The 21,969-nt window shown below is 43.2% G+C and overlaps 1 protein-coding gene across 1 annotated transcript; it reads left to right on the top strand.

Moving 5' to 3' along the window:
• The first annotated feature begins 11,642 nt into the window (after window positions 1-11,642).
• Window positions 11,643-16,635, top strand: NPY2R (neuropeptide Y receptor Y2). Its single transcript, XM_075751755.1, has 2 exons — window positions 11,643-11,775; window positions 14,833-16,635. The coding sequence occupies exon 2, from the start codon at window positions 14,869-14,871 to the stop codon at window positions 16,024-16,026; it is 1,158 nt and encodes a 385-aa protein (XP_075607870.1). The 5' UTR covers window positions 11,643-11,775; window positions 14,833-14,868; the 3' UTR covers window positions 16,027-16,635.
• Window positions 16,636-21,969: the final 5,334 nt, after the last annotated feature.

The following is a 21,969-nucleotide window of genomic DNA, read 5'->3' on the forward strand; positions in this document are numbered from 1 at the left end:
AGCCCTTCTAGAGCTATTTCTGCAATCCCAGGTATTGGATACTTGTACATTTAGTTTCACTGGTCTCTTTTTGACTGGTATTCTGCAGGAGAGGAAGCTATCCATCGAAAGCAGACAGCAGGGTAACTACAGGCTGTTGTCAGCCAGGAAGGTGAGTCTCGATCTTGAAACTTCTCCCCCAAAGCACCTGTTTTAAGTTGTGGGGCTTGCACTGCCAGAATGTGGTGAGTTGACCCTGGCTGGAGGGCAGGTGCCCACCAAAGCCGCTCTATCACTGCCCTCCTCAGCTGGACAGGGGAGAGAAAATAAAAAAGGCTCATGGGATAAGAACAGGGAGATCACTCAGCAATTACCCTCACTGGCAAAACAGACTCAACTTGGGCAAATTAGTTTAATTTGTTACCAATCAAATCAGAGTAGGGTAATGAGAAATAAGCCCAAATCTTAAAACATCTTCCCCCCACCCCACCCTTCTTCCCAGGCTCAACTTCACTTCCAATTTCTCTACCTCTGCCCCTCTGAGCGGCACAGGGGAACAGGGATGGGGGGTGTGGTGAGTTCATCACACATTGTCTCTGCTGCTCCTTCCTCCTCAAACTCTTCCCCTGCTCCAGCATGGGGTCCCTCCCACAGGACACAGTCCTCCACAAACTTCTCCAACGTGAGTCCTTCCCACAGGCTGCAGTTCTTCACAAACTGCTCCAGCGTGGGACTCCCACGGGGCCACAGGTCCTGCCAGGAGCGTGCTCCAGCGCAGGCTTCCCACAGGGTCACAGCCTCCTTCAGGCATCTGCTTGCCCCAGCATGGGGTCCTCCACAGGCTGCCGGTGGATATCTGCTCCACCATCAACCTCCATGGGCTGCAGGGGAGCAGCCTGCCTCACCACGCTCTTCTTCACAGGCTGCAGCGGGATCTCTGCTCCAGCAGCTGGAGCACCTCCTGCCCCTCCTTCACTGACCTGGGTGTCCGCAGAGTTGTTCCTCTCACATCTTCTCACTCCTCTCTGACTGCAATTGCTCCTGGTGGTTTTTTCCCCTTCTTAACTATGTTATCCCAGAGGCGCTACCACCATGACTGATTGGCTCAGCCTTGCCCGGCAGCAGGTCCATCTTGGAGCCGGCTGGCATGGGCTCTGTCGGACATGGGGGAAGCTTCTAGCAGCTTCTCGCAGAAGCCACCCCTGTAATCTGTCTGCTAGCAAAACCTTGCCACACAAACACAATACATTAACACTGAAGTAAAGTTCTCTTTTCTTAAAACAAAGGTGGGTAGCAGGATCCAAGCTCTGATTTTAAATTGACCTTTCTTGCACCACCATCCTACTACTTGCTAAAGTATAACAAGCATATATAGTATAAAATTTTGGGAAAAAATGTAGATTAGATCTGGAACCAATTAAGGGTCCACCATTGTAGTACTGGCAGATTTATTGGTACAGCATTGGAAGTTTGTGGGCTGAGCTCACCTAGGATTAACAAAATAGTAAAATCCTAAAGTCTGGCATGTGTAAAGCTCCCACAAACCTGATTTTTAAGTTTGCACCTTTCTTCTCCCCTTCATTATGCTTCGTATTATTTATTAATTTCATGATACATTAAAGGTTTTACTAACATGAACTCTCTTCAGTATAAATGGATATCTTTCACAGAAAGGCACAATGCAGATTCTTGTTCTATTTATATCTATAAATTAATAATTATATTTGACATGGAAATTATTACAAAATAATGTTTAATACTATAGTACACTGTATCCCTGCATTACTATATTGTTCTACTGAGCTTACTGTGCAAAAAAACAGAAAACTGTGTAATCTATATTAAACATACATTTTTCTTAACTAGAAGGGTTCTTTCTATTATGCTGTGTAAAAGTTCACAGAGAAGCATAACCAACAAGGGGAATATTTTTCACTACTAAATATTAGCACTTTATTACATTATTGCAATAGTAAAACTACTATAGATTTCCTTGACAATCAAACTCAATTGGACACCCCCAAATAAAGGTTGATAGAGGAGATGCACATGCCTACTGCATTTGGTAACAAGGTGAGCGGTGATGGATCGTGGATGCTGTGAGCCACCGCTGTAGCAAGAGGCTGAAGCCTTGACGTACTTTGCCTAAAGAGAATTTTGAGCGTGGTGAAGTACTTTTTTGTCTTCAAGCTCATTGATTTGCTGCCTTGTATTGTAAAGTGTCTGCGAAAGGGTATTTGATGCTTAGGGTTCTTTCAAAAAATAATGTGTTTTCACTGCAGTAAAGGTGAAGAGGAGACATAGAATGGTATGTTTAAGCTAGGCGATTTCAGGATTTCTAAGAGGAACAGGTTGCAGGTTGGTAGCTCCTGAAGGCAGCCAGGACCAACCTGCTTCACTACCTGAAAGTCCTGTTCTCCCCTGTTCAAATCTGGTATCAATTTTAGCCCTCTTTTCAGTGGGAACAGAATAAAACTTTTCACTACTGTGTTCTTCTTAGGAGCTCAGGTTTGCTTAGCAAGGAGCAAGCTGTAGGTCTTACACCTCCAGGCATAAAGTACTCAAAATGCCAGACAACTCCAAAAGAGCAAGTTTGCAAGGGAGAGGCAAGTTTCTTTACTCTGCTGATTTTTCTGTAATTTTAGAGTATACGATCGCAAACTGACTTGAAAATACAGCACAGAAGTTCCCAGTAGGAGCTCCCACTTATTCTTGGACTTGTGCAGAGATCAGGCAGATTCATACTTCTTTTTAACCTAGAAAATGCTTTTTTGTGCTATGTTCTGCATGCTTCATAATCTGACTCATATTTATAAGATCTGAGGGAATGAGGTAAGCTATTGAAGAAAATCCCTTCTGATGAAAAGCAACCCTGTGATATACAGGACTGACTGTTTTTTTGACACGGGGATGTCTGTCCTGCTCAGTTGCTGAATGGTCAGAAATAATACTTACCCGAGAAACTATCAAGTGCAAGCCGCTGCCAGAGTACAAATAATTTAAAACTGTGAGGTTAGGAAGACAGATACACAGTTCCCATTAGGTTTAAGGGGAAGCTAATTTCCTTCAGAAGCCTGTTTCTAGGTTAGGGTGTAATGGTCATGCTGATACTTAGCTATACAGTATACGGTAAGAAGTTCTGGACTGTTTGGAGAAAAAGTAAAGTTATTTTGTTCAGTCCCTCTGCCTTTTGTCTCTGACAAGGCAAATCAGTTAAACTATTGACTTTTTCACAAGGTATGATTTCTTTATGATGTCATAAGGTGGTAGAAAAATCTAACAAAAATTACCCAATAATTTGTCTTAATTCCTGTTAATGATATTCACTACTTTCCAACTAAGTAGGCCAGATATATCTGACCTATAAAGAACAGGACCGTAATGCTAAAACCATGCAAAACTACATGGCAATTCATCTTTGCTGAGGAGAGAAATGAGGTGGTAAAGAAACAATGTGCCAAATTTTACTGTCAAATTTTGTAGTGAGGCAAAGGTAAAGACAAACTTAAAGAAGATCTCTCTTCTTCTCACCCACAGACATTAACATCATTTTCTTCTTTTCTGATGGTGAACAAAATGTGCTCTTAGAAGAGAGAAGAGCGCATCCGAGATCGCCCGGAGGGGAGATGAACAGCAGAAACAGGTATGCACGGAAACTTGTGGCTAAGATGAGGTTGGGAAGAAGGTGATAGGAATGAAAGAAGGTAGAGATGGATGGGAGTGTCCTGACTGCAGGAATCAATGCTGGAAGAAAGCTACAAGCATGGGGAAGGTTTTGGAATAAAGGGGGAGGGTGAATTGGTGAGAGTCAGAGACTAGATTTTGTGCACATAATAGAAAAGCCAGAGTGAGAAGGATGTGTGGAGATACACAGAAGCAGAGTGGTCTCTAGTCACTCAACAAAACTGCAGAATCTGTAGAGAAATCTGCTTTTCCTGAATTTCCTCACTGGAACCTGTTGATAGGAATGTGTGGTATTAACTTCCTCTAATGGCAGATCCATCTAAACCTGCCATCGCCTACACTGGTAACTCAAGAATTAGAGTGCTGTGCAAAAGTGTAAGAAAGATTGCCAATGTGACAAAAACTTACATGGAGGTCAGTATGGGTTTACAGATGAAAATAACCAATTTTTTCCCTGTGTTTGACGATTTTGTTCTTGTCATATAGATATTTTGTTCTGGAACACAGTAAATGATATTTAGGAGAAGGGAGTCTATATCAGGAACTTTTCTGGGAGAGCTATTTTGGCCAGTTTCCCATCACAGACAAGCCCCCCCCATCTTTGTGCTCAACAGGAGAGTATTGCACAGAGATTCTGTAAGGGCAAATTCGATACAATCTGCAAAGCATTGAGGTCCAAATCCTGTATAATTTGCATACCTGAAATCAAAGGCATTTAAATGTCTCTGAGGGTCTGGGGAACAGCTACTTATATACTTGATTCCAGTCCAGATACTGATGGTGAGAAAATTTACTCACATGTCACCATGCTACCAGGAATGACAGGTAGAATTCCTTTCACTGAAGTTTAGGTACCCATAGTGTACAAAGAACTAGCTGCTGAGGTTCCCACTATAGTCAGGGAAGGTCTTGTGTTTACAAGATGGTGTTTAGGGTGCAATTCATCTGACCAAATCTAAGTATCTGTTTTAGGAGGGGATTTATCAAGTTCTAAACCCCACTTGTTAGAGTAAGTAGCTCTCTCCTGACCACAAAAGAAGTCTAGGACAACTAGCTCAGATGCAAACACCTCTGCCACAGCCAGCCACACACAGCCTCTTGAGATGCTTTTACATTTCTACGGGAGGTCGTATATCTCTTACCATTCCCCAGGATGCTGAGATGATCGTTCTGCAACTCGCAGGGCAGGGAGGTGACACTGACGAGCAGCTGAACCTTCCCAGCTCCAACCTGCGAAAGCTGCGCTGCAAGCAGAGCTCCTTGCTGAAGGAAGGTTGTGCCAGTCGGACGTGCTGGGTGAAGGGATTAGATCTTCAGGGAATGGTTGCAGAATTTCACTGGAGCACGAAGGAGGCTTTCGGCTGGTCTGGAAAAGCGGGAGCTGACACATTCCTTTGTGCCGAAGCCGGGCGGTATGGATAAGCTGTGTGCACAGATGGTGCTCTGGCTGCTGATCTTGTGCTGTGAGCAATCACAGAACAGTTAGCCTTCCAAACATGCCAAACCCCTACCCACTTTTTTCCCAAGCCTCTTCCCATCCCCTCTCCTCCATCCTAAAATACCCCTAGCAATTAAAATGCCATCAATCTCTGCAAAATGTGGGTGTGAATCACGGGCACGTAACAAAGGAAAACGAAGAGTTCATTTAGAAAACTGCCAGTTCAATTCTGAGTGGGAGGCAGACTCTTTATAAAAGTAGCAGAGCACTTTTTCAACATTGTGAAGCTAGGCTGACAAGCTTAACTTGTTCACAAACAGTGCTGTCAGTCAAAAATGGGACAGTAAAGTTTCACTATACTAGTAGATGTGGTACCTGTAATGGAAAGTATCCTGTTGGTGTATCAGCAAGGAAGAAGATGGAGCAGCTGAAACTTTTCAGCATTTCTGGATGTTAGCATATGAGTCATATGATTACAGTTCGAGAAGAGGGCTGTACAGGTTTGCTGCATTTAGCCTAGAACAGATGTCCTTCAGGAGTTCCAAAACTGTGACAGAGTGCACAAAAGAAACAGTAAGTCCTTCATTTTTAGAATGACTTGAAGCGATAATAGTTATGGAAAGTGTTCCTTTTTCACTTCTTCAGCAATCAAAGTAATTTGTCAAGAATGAAAAAATGCCTACAAATGAAATACATGAATTTCATGCCATGTATTCCTACCAAATGGCATTATGCCATAAAATGCCACATAGAGGTACAGAATGGCTCTGAATGAAGCCAGTGAGTGGTTTAGCACAGCTTGCAAATTCTGTGTAAATGTGAAAAAATGAACTGAAATAATGTGCTGAAAACTATGAGAATTAATTCACTTTTAACAACATGTGGGAAAGATGCTCACTTGGCTCTTAGCGATTGTGCGACTGTCCGATAAACTGCAAGTGAAAATAACCATTTTTTTATGACAGATGACGCAGTTCCATAAATTACTGGAAACTGGTTTTAATTGCATCTTATATTTGTGCTCACAATGAGCACGATGTGTTTTATATGGCATTACATACCAGACAGCATTATGTTGCACACTATCTGAAGGGCTGTCTTCATTCATGAATGCTATTATTCAACAAAATAATTTAATTTAATTTGTGATAGATTATCCTATCCACATTAATTCTTCCAAGCATCTCTTCAGGACCTAGATGCCAACAATACCAACAATCTGCATCTTAATGTAGGCTGGCTGAGCAAGGGTCAAAAGATGACACATTTCCTTGAGCTTAAGAGCAATCTGAGAAAGTTCCTGTCTCATGAAAAGAGTATCAAATTGTAACAGCAACAATGAAAGGATATTTTCTGAAAAATAAGATCAGTAAAATATATTTCTGAGTAATGCATTGTCAGCTGCATGCTCTTGGCACTCTCTACAAGGAGAAGAGAATGTATGTAAGCTTAATGATTAGTTTTCTGCATTTTAAGAAAAGTAACTTGAATGGGGACACACACACACACACACACACATAAGACAAAGCTTTCCAGCTTTCCAGCTTAGTTCTGTTTGTCCCAAAGACGATTCATTCAACACTTCCATGGATTTCATCAGCATGTCAAAAACTGAGCTTGAAGTTTAAGTTTTACGAACACAAGTTTTCAAAATTGTTACAAAAATAATTTTAAGGCAAAGCAAAGGGTGAGTGGCATTGCTGCTTGTAACAGCCCAGGATTTCCAGAATTAGAAATAACTGACGTACAAGCAAGCATACAGCAAGTAGATATAGTTGACTCACTTTTGGAAACCATTTAGAGATATATTGCTTTCCCAGCTACTGGAAATTGAGGACTGAAGAGTGTATGATATTCAAGCTCTAAGCTATATGTAAGAATCTATTTTCTATGATTAATGCTCTAAAAATAAACAGAGTATGCTTGCCTTGGGAACATATAAAAACTCTGTGGAAACGGCAACAACTGGTTGTATACCAAACTTTCAGTATCTTAATGAAGTGTCACCTTCCACATTACATTTTGGAGTTTACAGAAATCTCTATGTTTAAATAGAATTATGGAAGAATAGGATGAGTTTAAAGAAAAACCTCTAAAATGCGAGCAACAAAAAGAGAGTAAAATGGTTTATTCCTTGTATTTTTTAAATCCCATTAAATGTTTGATCAGGTCAGCCTCTTTGAATTCCACATGATAGAAAGTAGATCCTAATAAAGACTGAGTAGTTCTGGCTGAGGTCTAGTAATGAAAAGACCATAGAAAACCCTGCAAAGAAATGACAATTTCTATATTCTCTGCAGAGAAAGGATAGCATGTTAGTAAAGAGAATGATTGTGACAGCAAAATATATACTGAGAATATAAAGAAATACCAAGAATTTACTCATTGTATAAGCAGTGACCTTAAAGAAAAATAATGTGACTAGTTACTTAACGACTGTATCAGTTATGTAAACACAAACAGCTGTGTTGGCGTTAAATGGGCAACTTTAAATCTGTCATTTTTTGGGTGAGCTACTTGACTTTACAGTTTTAACTTACTTTGAATGACGCAAGTGTACGGCAATGCTCTGGGTGCTTTGAGAAGACCGTGTTCGAAACAGAGCGCTCAGCTCTGCAGCCTTCTCTTACGTGCAAACGGTGCCGAACACAGTCGCAGTCTGTGAGCAAACAGGCAATTGAGTTGAGCCTTTGGTGGTATTAGTGTCTGAACTAGACGCGTTAAACTGGTTGTTTAACCGGCGCTGGCTGTGAAGTACCACTTGCTAGCAACTTGAAGTTGGTACTTAGACATATCCACCAATTTCTCACATTCCCTGCTGGCTCGTATTTATCTCCTTAGTCATCTAAGGCAGATAGATGACACTTGTTTATGCATACATCTATTTCTTATTACTGCATTTGGAAAGAGACATGGGTAGAATTGAACCTGGGGGACTGAATCTAAACCAAAAGGGAACAAGAACAAATGACAGTTTATAAATGTATTCCAAAATGTTCACAGGTCTACACAAGTAGGAACTTCATTCTTTAGCTAGTCAAACACTTTTCTTCTGGCCTTTTCAGCAAGAAAAATCTTTATCTTGTACAATTTTATACTATATGATCTCCATGTTGGCACCATATAAAAGATTCAAGACAGCTATTCTCTCTCAAGGTCATGTTTTCAGGTATTATTTATTTTCATTCCATTTTATTTTTAAAGGACTGTCTGTGTTATGTAGAACGCTCCATTCCCTAAAACCTGACTCACTCCAGGAAAATCTGCATGACTGAGGACTGGCAAGGTTTGGCTCACGTGAGTGGCATGCAGCACAGCACTGCTTTTAAAGGTCAGTGCTCAAGGGGCAGTGGTTTCTTTTAAATTCCCTCCTTACAGTAAACGAAACAAGGAGAATGTTGTCTGGGGACAGGGGATGGGAGAGCGGCTGCCTCTTCTGTCTGGCTGCTATCAATCAAGCCTTATTTGCCACTCTGGCAAATCTGATGTTGGACAATTTGTGGACAAAGACTGGCAACTCTTTCCTTGCTCTATGAGTGAAACAAAAGTGATTTCTGCTTCAAGTCTGGGTACTACATGCAGACCTTCTTTTGCTCCTGAGAACTGGTAAACTTCTGAGGAGTTGGCAGAAATGTTTATTATTCCCTCTGAAAAAACTCTACGTTGGACGGAATTTGACAAGACAATTTTCTAGCAGTAAAGAGAGTTAAACAGATACTGCTGGAGGTAAGCTATGTATATCAAATTTCTTACACCCTGCCATACCTCCATAAGTGTGATTTACAGCAGAAACAACATAAGTTCAACAGATCTTTTTTTCAAGCTGTTAAGCTAGACTATCTGTATTTCACCTTAGTACACATACATATTCACAGCAAAAGCTCATTTATAGGCTTGCCTTAAATAGGAAGCTGGGATTTAAAGTTCATGTAGCTCATTTATTTAGTGCAAGCCAACTTACACAGTCTAACTTTCAGTCTATAGCAAGGCATAGCAAGAGTGTGGCCAGCAGGTTGAGAAGTGACGATTCCCTTTTATTCACCAGTTGTGAGACCACAACTGAAATACTGGGTCCGGTTTGAGGCTCCCAGTGCTAGAAAGACATCAACAGGCTGGAACAAGTCCAAGAGAGGGCCACCAAGATGTTCGAGGCTGGACTACATAACTTGAAAAGTGGGGCTGAGGAAACTGAGTTTGTTCAGCCTTAAAGCAGGCTAAAAGAAAATCTAACTACTGTCCACAACAGGAGGAACACAGTGCTAGGACAAGAGGCATTTGGTACAAGCTGGAATATGGGAAACTCTGACTTGGTACAAGGAAATTTTGTCTTACTGTGAGGGTTGTCAAATCCTGGGATGGGCTGCCCAGTGAGGGCAGTCTCTCTCACTTTGGAGATACTCAAAACACGCCTAGACACAGCCTGGGACAACCTGTTGCATCTAGACCTGCTTTGAGCATGAGGTTGGACAAGAAGATCTCTGGAAGTCCTAGGCAACCTATACGGTTCTGTAATTCAATGACTCTGGGCTTGTCATGGTTTATGGGATGTAAATTTAAGTGCGCAAAAGAAAAGTATCCACAGTTGCTTTGGAGGTGGTCACCCAGCAGCACATTTCATATTGAACAGACCATTTGCTGCTTGACTCTTTCTGCCCTTGATTTTAGTATTTTCATGGGCTTTTAAGGTTCAAGGTAGTGTTTATGGGGCCCTTCACTACCACTCCTTTATGAGCAATAAAAACTGGTGCTGTTTATTGGAAATGCATTTCCATGAAGAATTTCAGTTCTGCCTGAACACAGAATCACCTCCTAACAGGCAATAACACCTTTACTCTGTTGCATGGGAAGCCAACCCTCGCTGGCTTAGGAACTTGCACATCTTCTTGACTTTTGCCAGGAGTTTGGTAGTGAAAGTAAGGAATAGCCTTTCCTTAGCTGTGGGATAGCTATGGGATCCTGAGCTGGACAGACACTAAAGACATGTAGCATTTCACTACACTCTCTACATTAGGAACAGCAAAAATATATGTTAAGCTAGAAAGAGTGTGTGGAGGGGAGCACAATAGCAACACCCTTGAGATGAGTGAAACACCACTGTTGACTATTTGTAAGAGAAGGAAAGGGAAGAACTGCAGGCTGTTACAGCCATATATTATACAAGCACTCTAATTACTAAAACTCATGGCATGCATTTATGTCTGCTAGTAGACCAAAAAATAAATCCTACAATTAAATTGACTTGGGAAATGAAATAAACAGGGGTAGGAGAACTGAAACTCCTGGCTCTTTATTTAGTCATCAAAGAAATCTATTTTGCAACAAGCTAGGAGCATTCCATTAACAGTCTCAGAAGTGCTGAAGGACTAAGAGCAAGGCCCTTTGTGAAGAGATAGCCTGAATTAGTGAAGATCTAAGGGGGTTCTCAAGACATGTTTAGAATTTCAAAAATAACTGTAAATAGCTGAAGTTACTCCTTGATACTCCATTTACATTCTCTCCTCTGATAAGAGCATAATATTGAGGTATAACCAAAGCAAGGAGCATTTTCTTTGACAAAGGAAGAGCTCTTGTTCAGAATCTCCTTTGGAAGAAAAGGACAGATGAGGGAAGATAATGTTGCTGATCCTTGAAACTACCTGAAATATTAATGTAAATTTGCCTAGAGTGACAGAAAGTAAAGGAGCATTCCTGTTCTGGATAGCAGCTTCTGTAAGGTTTGGGGAGAGAGTTGTCCAAGCATCAGTGCTGTAGCCACAGAGTAAGCAAAGTCTCCCGGTTCCTGTTTTTGGGAGCAACAACTAGGGCTGAAACACCACTTGGTGAATTGGGCCCTCCAACTATGCATTGAGAAGACACTCCTTTGAACCTTGGAAGTTATACCTAGGAGAGAGGCATCAGGCACACAGCAAAATATTAAGTAGAACCCATTGATGGGTTTAACCCTACCAGAAGGGCAGCGATGCCGGCTGCAGCTAGTCCTCGCTGAAGCTGGCTGGCAAGGGAGCTTTTTTTGAAAGGTTACTGCATATAGAACTAAATAAATATAGCAGCTGTTGTCTTTACCTTTGCAGCCTTGTAAATAAATATGCAATCTTTTATTTTGCTCTTGACAGAATATGTAAATGCTTTATTCATCCTTACACCTGCCAGATCTTCTCATGAGGAACAGCAAACCTGTGCAAGCTGGAGTGCTTGTAACAAGGATTTCAGCAGTTGTTCGAAGCAAAGGCATCCCCTTTACACTGCTCCGAAAGGCAGTGTGGGGACTGGGAAAACTAGGAAGCAGGCTCAGGCGGGAGGCTCGGACCTGCCACAATCCCCCCTTCCTCCAAGCTCCCTTTTGTCACGCCGGCAGCGCTACAGCCGTTGCCTCCCGAGTGAGACGCAGCCGACACATCACGATACCGCGGACCGGAGCCCCGTTCCCCGCGCCCGGAGCCCAGCGGCCGGAGCCGCATCCCTCCCGCCCGCCCGGAGCTGCGGCTGCGGAGCCGGGCCCGCCGCCCCGCCCGAGCCCTTCCCCGGGCGGCGGGGCCGGGCCGCCCCGTCCCGCCCCGTCCCGCCCCCACCCCCGGCATGCGGGGGCCGCCGCCGCCGCCGGTGCCTCCAAACTTTCGACGGGCCGCGCCGTGCGGTGCCGCTGCCCCATCGCCGGGAAGGAGAGAGTCGCCCCGGTGAGTGTGCGAGGGGAGGGCGGCGGCGGGGGTGCGGAGGGACTCGCCGGGCCGGGTCGGGTCGGGCCGTGGGAGGCGGGAGCAGCCGCCCCTCTGCGGGGCGAGGGGGCTCCGCTCCGCGCCCTGCGCAGGCCGGCTCCTGTGGCAATAGCCGGCGGTGGCCACGCTCGCCTCCCCGGGGGCGGGAGGGAGGTGAAAATGGGAAGGAGGGGACCGAGGAGCGCGGCCGGCGTGGGGTATGGGCGGGCTCCCCGCAGCGCCCGGGGACCGGTGCCTTCCCCCGGGCAGGGCGCCTGGGGAGCGGGAGGGCAGCGGCGGCACCCGAGGGGCACGTTCGTCGCCACCCTCGCCTCGAGCAACCCCAAACCCTTCCCCAGAGCAGGCACTGCGGTCCTGATGGAAATGCTGCTTGCTAATGTAATCACGTATTTTGCCCTTTTTGCTTACTTGCTCTCAGAACTGATGTAAATCCTCTACGGGCCTTCCTCTGCCCAAAGTTAGGTGCAATTTGATGCCCGTCCCTGAGGATCTGACTGCTTGGGGAAAAAAAATTAAATTGAAATAAACCCCAGTGCTGTGCGGTATGCAAGGTGTGCAAACAAATGCCATCAGCTGGAGAGTTTATACTAAAAAAGAACAGAAAGGGTCCTGTCAAACACTACCTGAGGTATCAAATGCCACCAGAGTTTTCCCCCCATCCTCTGAAAGCAACTGATTCTTTGCCCACTTAACTGTCCCACTGACAATGTCAAACGTGTCTAATTTATTTCCTCGCTTACTGACACACCAGCTCAAGTCTGCTTGAAACCCTGGTCATCCCTCCTCCCTCCCTCAGCTTTGTCTTATTGACAAGACCAAAATGCCTTTCATCAGCCCAAACGGGGCAGTAACAAATAAAATAAAAGTGGCAGAACGAAAGAAGGCTTTGCTAAAAAAAAAAAAAAATGAAAAAAAGAAGGGATTGGAAGTGGGAATCAATGAAAGTCAGGGACTAGAGAAACAGGTGAAAATATTTTGGGGAAGAAAGGGATGCTACATTTTTTTGGCTGAGCTACATCCTCCTCCCTGGATTCATGGCAAAGAAGGGAAAACCAGAGAAATTTGCCTTCCCTCTCACCCTTCTACTACAGTGTGCAAATATGACCTGCTCTGATTTTGCACTGAAAAAATTATGAGATTTTTGAGCACCTGACAGTCCTGGGACCTCACCAAATCTCTACTCTAATTATATATGCAGGCATCAGTCTTGGGTGTAGGTACACAAGTTGAAGGAAAAAGCTCAGCAGAGGTCTGAACTTCTGCATAGCCTTGGCTGTGCAAATTGTGGTGGATCTCTTATATTTTTAACGCGGTGGACTAAAGATGTATTGATGAGGAATCCCTTCCTGCCACCCGTGCTTAGGCTAGTAGTTGATAACTGATTATATTACTAAAAACTGCAGGGTAAGCTTGTATGAACAGTTGGCACATCTCAGCTATGTATCTTGCGGTGTTTCACATCTCAGGCTTCCACTGTTAATTGCACGGCAAATGTAGACTAAACAGTATAGCATAATTCTGACCAGTTTAGTTGGGGGAAAAAAATACTTTTCAGTTCATGCAGTTGATCTGTTGCTTTTGGGAAAAGGGCTTGCACTGAGAAATCCTTTGGGATATTGTGGGATGCAAGCAAACACAAAGGGCTCTGTCACCTGCTGGTAGACAACGCTCGTTTCTCAGGAAATTGCATCTGAGGATGTCACTGATAGATGTTAATGGAGACAGAGGTAGGGATGAAAACCTGCAATGAAGTGGATCTGCTGAAAAAAAGATAATTAAAAACCATGTGAAACCAAAGGCACTAAAAGCTAGATTGTCTCTTTACGCAGACCTGAATTTGGGATGGATTAAGCTATATGTAACACGTGATGGCAAGAAAGGGACGTTTCATCTCTACTCTTGCTTTCCTTAGGGAATGTATGAACGGGGAGGTAGAGTTAGTAACTCAGGTTTGGCTTTCCCCTCAGCGGCAAACCGTGGTGGTACCTCAGTGAGCCCACTGGGAACTGGCAATTTCTTAGTATTTTGTGAGGGCAAGCCAAGGAGTCCCCAGGTGCACGGTGCTCACTTAGCGTGCCACCCATGGTCTGGGCAGTCTGCATAGGACCTGCACGTTTTACATATTAACTGTCAAACATCCATACTGAAGTCTTAGGGCAGCATAGAACTTCCCTCAGCATGTGTAGGGAAGGCAACAAAATGTGATTTTGGTGCTGGTGGTGAAATACTTACTGACATCAGCAGGGGAATGATTTGCTCTTCTCTATGACTGCAGTGAGAAATGAATCCCTGATTGGCAGCCTCTGTGGAGCTGTGTTTTCTCAAACATGACACAGAAAGGAAATATTATGTATAACTGAGTTTTAATTGTTTCTTGAGTTAATTTCAGCGTGAATAGGTTACACAGTCATTTCAGAGAAAGGCTATTTTTTTCAGTTTTGTTGGCGTGGTATTTTTGCTTGCCTCGTGGCACAAACTTTCCTAAAAGAAAGTTTCTTAAAAAAGATTTCAGTAATTAGTTCTCTGGTATTAAGGAGGGGCATAAACCTATAAGAATTTAGTAACTATTTAAAGGAAACACTTTCCATTAAGGAAAAGCTGGAAGATTATTATGCTAATAACAGTCTGGCTGATGCCGTTCCATGTAGAATTCCCATAGGTATTAATGGAAGTTTTGTGCTAAATCAGCAGTAGTTTTGGGTAGTGGATTGTAAAAAAAGGATATGCTGCCCAGCAGGATCTTAATCCTTCTGCATTTACTTAGGCAAACTTTGTCTTTGAAATGCTTTTGAAATCTGTCCCAATTTTCAGTGGGAGTCATGCCTGAATAATATTACGAGATCGGGCTTCAAATGTAAGGGCAACAGAATTTAAATAAATTAAGACAGATCTTCTCTTAATCCTGAGATGTAGAACGTGGGTTAGAGGAGGAAAGAGCTGTAGCTTTAGCTCATTACTTCTTGTCTTAGCCACCGCGGACTGATTTCTCCACACGTTCTTGTACTGTTTTGTTTTCAGGGACAGCTCTGTTGCTTAGACCAGGCAGCTGCAAGGATGGGGCCCCTGGAAGCAGTAGGCGAAGAAAACCAGACAGATGAAATGAAGATGGAGCTGTTCACCAAGCTGTACTTGCCAAGATACACCACACCGCTCAACGAATTGGCTCTGGACCCTAAACCAGAACTGAAGGACAGCACAACGCTCGTTGAAGTGCAGATAATCCTCATCTTTGCTTACTGCTCCATCATCCTGCTAGGGGTGATCGGGAACTCCCTCGTGATCCACGTGATCATCAAGTTCAAAAGCATGCGCACAGTAACTAACTTCTTCATTGCCAACCTGGCTGTGGCTGACCTGCTGGTGAATACATTGTGCCTGCCCTTCACTCTTGTTTACACGCTGCTGGGCGAATGGAAACTGGGCCCGGTCTTGTGCCACCTTGTGCCCTATGCCCAGGCTCTTGCTGTGCATGTGTCTACCGTTACTTTGACTGTGATTGCTTTGGATCGGCATCGCTGCATTGTCTACCACTTGGAAAGCAAAATCTCTAAGCGGATCAGCTTCCTGATTATAGGAATTGCTTGGGCAGTCAGTGCCCTGTTGGCAAGTCCTTTGGCCATCTTCCGTGAGTACTCGCTGATTGAGATCATTCCTGACTTCAAGATTGTGGTCTGCTCTGAGAAGTGGCCAGGGGAGGGGCAGCTCAACTATGGCACCATCTACAGTGTCTCCATGCTCCTGATCCAGTATGTGCTGCCTCTGGCGGTCATCTCCTATGCCTATGCCCGTATCTGGACCAAGCTCAAGAACCACGTTAGTCCTGGGGCAGGGAATGACCACTACCACCACCGGCGGCGGAAAACCACCAAGATGCTGGTGTGTGTGGTTGTGGTGTTCGCTGTCAGCTGGCTGCCATTTCACACCTTCCAGCTAGTCAGTGACATTGACAGTCAGGTGTTAGACCTGAAAGAGTACAAACTGATCTACACAGTGTTTCACGTCATTGCCATGTGCTCAACGTTTGCCAACCCCCTGCTCTATGGCTGGATGAATAACAACTACAGGACAGCCTTCCTCACGGCCTTCCAGTGTGAACAGCGGCTGGACTCCATCCACCCTGAAGTATCAACAGCTTTCAAAGCCAGGAAGAAACTAGAAGCAAAGAGGATTCAATTCCCTGGAGACTCTTTCACACAACCTACCAATGTCTAAGATGTCTGACTTTAAAGAAGAAATGAGTATGTTGTGGACAAAGGGATAAATCCATTTTGACACATGCATTTTAAATGCATAGTTTTATTCATAAATGGCAAAAGAAAAGTAGCAGGAAAGTCAAGGCAGATGGTATGATTTGAGGGGAGTTGATTGGCATCAAGAGTATGTAATTATACAACTCCAAGGATTTAAAGGGAGAAACTTTGTTTATGGCTGTCTCTAACAGGGTAAGAGACGTTCCCATCCCTCCCATCTCTTTTTGACAGGTCTAAATGACAAAGGCAGAGTTTGCTGGGTTTGCTATAGGAAGGCAAATGGCTGATTTGTTGCAAAGGAATATCGATGGTGGGAGCAGGTAATTTTTATATAGCATATGGAGATCAGGGAGAGCAGAAGTCTGCCAGGAGAATGAAGACTGAGGGGAATGGGCTGTGCTGCTTAAAGCTCAAACTTTTCAGACCCCTTCTCTCCCACAGGCACCTTTTGTGAAGATAAGGGAATTAAGAAAAGAAATATATTACTGTTTTTTGATTTGTACTGAAGTACTTCAAACCAGAGCATTCAAAATGGATTAGGGAGAAAAAAAAAAAAAGAAAAAAGAAAAAAGGAAAAAAACCCCAAAGAACAGATTCAATGTGAAGAAAAGTCACGTTTCTACCTAACTGAAATGTAGGTTTTGGCCAATCGAATGGGGTAAAAAGTCATTCCTTAAGAATCAGCTGTGGGTTTGCTGGTGAGAAAATCACAAGCCTGTGGCTTGATCAGTCATTCCTTGCAGATCCCTGCCTTTCATTTTGTGCTGGGAACAGCTCACAAATGCAGTGCTTTAAAGTGGCATTTGAGGGCAGAGGATGCAGGCTCAGGTCTTCGTGAACACTTCATAAACTGCCAATATTTTAATTTTCGGGACCTGCTTAAATGTCTAACATGTTATTAACTCCACAGGCTTTGAATTGTTGCTGCTTTCTCCCTGGATAATAAAACAGCAGATAATTTTGATCCTCTGGAAAGGCTGCTAGGTGGTAATGTGCTTCTCCGTCACACACTCATCTCGTCTTGGAGGTTTTTCCATCTTTAGCCTTTGTAAAAATTAAGAACATCTGAATGACTGTAACCTAATAACGGTATGCTAGGTTTATGTGATAACTTATCAGTTATTCTGCATGCTGTAGTTAGTAGTTAAATTTCTTTTTTGCTCAGGTATAAAATTTTAATCTGTTTACTGTGTTGTAAACAGCAGTGTTCAACTCTTCTGTGTCTTTGTTTAGCCTCTTTGAACTCATTAAAGAGATGAAGAAAATTTCAATCTATGTTTATTCCAAGCTGCCCTGTTGCTTATCTAGAATAAAAATAAGTGTGATACTTTTACTTGGAGTCTCTTTCTACAGCTACATTTCAACTGCCTCATTTTTTTCTCTCCATTTTTCATTGTTCCTAAATTCATTGTGTTCTCTTTTGCAAATTAAAACCCAACAAAACTCCAGTACTGAAGTGTTAGCAGTGTAATCAATGGTATCAGATCTTCATCAAGTGGAGAAATTCATCTTTGTGTAAGCAGTATCTTGCCACCATCCTTTAAATATCCATGAAATCTTTTGGACCTGGATTTTCATGAACGGAGAAGGGAGGTCTAGAGAATTAACTAGTGTTTACTCAAGCAGGAAAAACTATCCATCATTCTTAAACAGTTTTACAAAAATAGATTAATTCTCAGCCATGTTGAGAACATGATATTGTCCACAAGTTATTTTTGTCTGAGTATTAATAATATCCAAAATGTAAGCTCAAAACTGTTATGGGTGAGGAAGGATTACAGAAGTGTGCAATTATTATGGGCATCAGTCATATGTATCAGTTACAGTTGACTCTGAACCCTTCATCAAAAGTATTATTGCCACAAATAGCCTCCTTTATTTAAAAAGCAAATGGTTTAAAAGTTCTGTTTCAACTCTTTTAAGCCTGTTAGAGTATGGTATATAGACAGTTTTGAAGTAACCATGACAGTGTATGCTAAAGCTACAATTGCCAGGCTAATTCTCCATAATTTTAAGTCTGCTTTATGTCATCCTGTATAAAAGTGATTAATTACAAATTATCTTTCAGTCTATTTCATGGTATCTTTATTTTTACTGCTTCCTGAGCTTTCTGTGCAGCCATTGTGTTGAGCCAAAGTTGGTACACTAATTTATTGCGTTGCTTTTCTCTCTGTCGTGAGGAGGTGTTGCATGGCTCAGTGCTTGCTTTAGGGGTCATGAACCTCCGCACAGTGTCCCACTGCATGGTGTGGACTTTCCCGCGGGCACTTGAAGGTGGGATGTAGAAGAGCCAGCACACACAGCCTGCTGCATAGCTTAGTTGCTCCTCAGGACTTGGCTCCTGCATGAGCGCAGCTACACACTTTTACTACCCCTTCATGTTGTAGAAAATTAGGCATTTTCTCACCAAAAGCAATGAGGTAGCAACATCCGAAGAAATTCTTTACTGTGAAGCTGGTGAGGCACTGGAGCAGGTTGCCCAGCGAAGCTGTGGATGCCCCATCCCTGGAAGTGTTTAAGACCAGGTTGGATGGGGCTTTGGGCAACCTGGTCTAGTGGAGGGTGTCCCTGCCCATGGCAGGGGGGTTGGAACTAGATGACCTTTAAGGTCCCTTCCAACCCAATCCATTCTATGAGTCTATGATCCCTCAGAGTTGCCCCAAGTCCCAGCTGTCAGAAGGATGTGGAAGCCCAGGGTTCATCCCCATTTCCCCCTAAGGGAAAGTGAACCTATAAGCAGGCTCTAACCACCAGACTGATGAGTTGCAGGGGACCCTCTACTTTGCCTGAAACGGGAACTGGAATCCAGGTCTCCCCATTCACCTGTTAGTGCTCTGATTTGTTGGGTTTTTTTTTTAAAAGCACTATATTCTTGTCCCATTGAATAGGTGCAAGTTTTATACAAAGCCAAAGAATACTAGGAGCAGCCCTCATTGAAGAACTTGCAAGTAGACGGTGGGGCACCCAGAATGAAATGTCGTCATTGATTCAGAGCAAGAATTTGAACCAATGCACCTCAGTTCTCATGACAGTGACCTAGCCAGCACACTGCAGCCTCTCCTGAGGTAGCAACATACGTCTTCTTAGAGCTGTTCTATTGGATATAAAATAATTAAACTTACAATATCATGATTTTATGGGCAGGTGGTTATGACCCTTGTGTGGCGTTCAGGTTCCAGGCCAAGGATGTCAAAACAGATATAGACAGAATTTAAGTTAATCCCCCATGTTCTTCATGAGTACTTCTACTATAAAGATGCTGCACTGTGGGCAGGAGAAGAGCAGGGAAGGTAGCACCATGCTAATCTCGCGGAGGGTCTTCCTTGGGGTTCTGATTTGAGATTGGCTTGTTAAAAAGGAGACCTGTCTACCACATGGATCCCATCAGATGTAATCTAGGGTCCTAGCTGCTCAGCACTTAGTTCTGGGCCTCACTGGAAGAACACAATTCGATGCCTTGCAGATTTTACTGGCAGAAGTGTGTCTCCAGGCTTAGGCAGCAGCAGAGTACTGAACACTGCGAACTTAGATATGTACAGATGCACCCGTTCTTTCTCCCAGCACTGTCTGGGCACAAGCCAGCTCAAGCCTGGTGGCAGAAGAGCTGCACTGGTACGCTCTCCTGAGGCTTTCACGCGTTGTCTCGGAGGAGGACGTAGCAGCTTGGGACCAGCGCTGAAGGCACAGCCCTGTGCTGCTTCCAGATGTGTTAAAAGTCACATTGCCTGTACAAGGGCTACAGCCATGGGACTACAAGTGGAGAAATAATCCTGAGTAAGCTTGCCAGGGTCTTATGGGAGGCCGGTGAAGCTGGGGTTTTGGTAAGTGGGGACATTGCTGAACCATCTCAGCTAGCACTATGAGTAAATAGTCTTCATTGAGAATCGTGACCTCCACATAGAGAAGCAGACCATGTCTGAGCAGAAAGTATATCATTGTGAATCTGAGAAAAAATAGATTTGAGAGCATAAGCAATTAAAATAGAGGGACTAGGCTTGGACAACAAATGTGTTTAGTATACATATCTATTTATACATTAATTGTATAGCAGAGTTGTGCAAAAGCTGTTTGGCAGGGTTAAGTTTGTTGGAAATAATTGTCTGTTGCCCCACAGTTGGTATAACCATGTCTTGTATAAAATATGTAATGGACATACATACATTCCCAAAATACTAATAACTTAAGTTAGATAACACTAAGAGTAATAACTGAATGGAAAATATTATCTGCATTTTATCTGTCAGACCACGAAAGAACCACTGAATTCACAGATTAGTATAATCCATTTCCTTGCTTCATAGTTTCTAAACTCCCTCAGGGATTTTTCTTATATTAATCCAGATAATGACCTTAAGGGATGAATTTTTTCTTTGGATCCCTGAGTTATTTACCTGGTACTGTCATTATAAATGCCACTCCATAACAAGAGAGCTCCTTGTGCCAAATTACAGGTTCTTTGCCCTAAGCAGCTAGAAGATGTATGTAAATCTGTCCAAGGGTAGTGTTGCTGAAGAGCCATGTTTTTAATACTGCTTATTTAATACTTATTTATGCAATCGATAGTGATTTTCATATCTCATCTTCATTTTTAAAAAATATTAAATTGGATGTTCTTTAAAAAGAATTAGTATGAGGGTAATGAGGAAATCTGAAGCTGCTAAAACTGGAGAAGTAGGAATGAGGATGAGCAGCTACTTCAAGAAACAAGAAAGACAGAGCAAGAACAGGGCTAGTGAGGATGTAATTGATTTATAGACTTTCCTTCTTCCCTTAGTCTGAGCGGTGAGACAAACGTGTTAAAATGAAACCAGGGCAAATGAAGAGACAGACCAATTGTATGCACAGTGTTGCCCAGGGAAACTGAGGAACTTTGAGGAGAAATTCCTGTGATCATTTGAGCCTTAAAATTCACATCATGTTCTCAAGCAAGTAAACCTGTGTCTGTACATTACTTGACCTAAATGCAATATAGGTAAACAACTCTGTACTGATCATGTATCAGAAGCAATGGATGTGTTATTAATTCTAGCCAGTACATGGGATGAATAATGCATACATACTCCTCATAAGGTCATATCAGATGGGATATATGAAAAAATTGGTGCTTATGTTAAAATCTTTCCCCTCTCAGTCTTCACTGAGCTCGTCTGGAAGGAAGAGAGCTTCAAGCTATAAAACTTAAAGAGTGTGGAATTACATATCTGATGATGGAGGCACAATTTAGCTTGAAATTTTTTTTTTTAACCCCCCCCCCTCCCCCCCCTGATACTGTGTAAGAGAAGGCTTGGTTTGCCTCTTGGACCTGGAGCTGAATTTGCACAACTGGTGCTTACATGAAACAGACTTTTATTTGTATACTTTACAACTCTCATAATCTAACCCTGCTATACCAGATACTTTCAACAGTAGAATCTATGCTTACATACCCATGGAGCCAAACTATTTCTATCCCTTCAAGGTTCCACAGAAATAGAGAGGTCTAGGGCCATTCTCCTATTTACTGGCATCCTCCAAAATTAAAGATGTTTGTACCCAATTGGATTTCAAAGTTTGTTGGCAGCACTGTGATTTTTAAATTTATTTAAGGTAGCCAAGATGGTGAAACAGCTGGTCTTGCTTAAGCCCATGGTAACGGAGCACGGTTACCCAGCCATTCCTCACTGAGCCAAACCTGAGGATAGGAGCTGAGGCAGAGACACTGTTCCTCAGCGGATTGTGGAGATTTCATCCAGAAGCTGGGCTGAGGAAAAGTGAATTGGTTTTTCAGTGCTTCGAATCTCTGTTTACGCCACAGTGAGGACAACACATGTTGCGTTTGGTGGTGTTTAATCCCAGTTACACTCTGATGCAGATGACTCCACAGAGTGTAAGGGTGCAAGCACCACACGTCTGCCATCTCTCAAGT

Source organism: Balearica regulorum, chromosome 4 (genome assembly GCF_011004875.1).
Source record: "Balearica regulorum gibbericeps isolate bBalReg1 chromosome 4, bBalReg1.pri, whole genome shotgun sequence".
In the NCBI taxonomy this organism is placed as follows: domain Eukaryota; kingdom Metazoa; phylum Chordata; class Aves; order Gruiformes; family Gruidae; genus Balearica; species Balearica regulorum.

Coding starts and splice junctions, on each gene's coding strand:
- NPY2R (XM_075751755.1), top strand. CDS start 14,869: ATGGGGCCCCTGGAAGCAGTAGGCGAAGAAAACCAGACAGATGAAATG.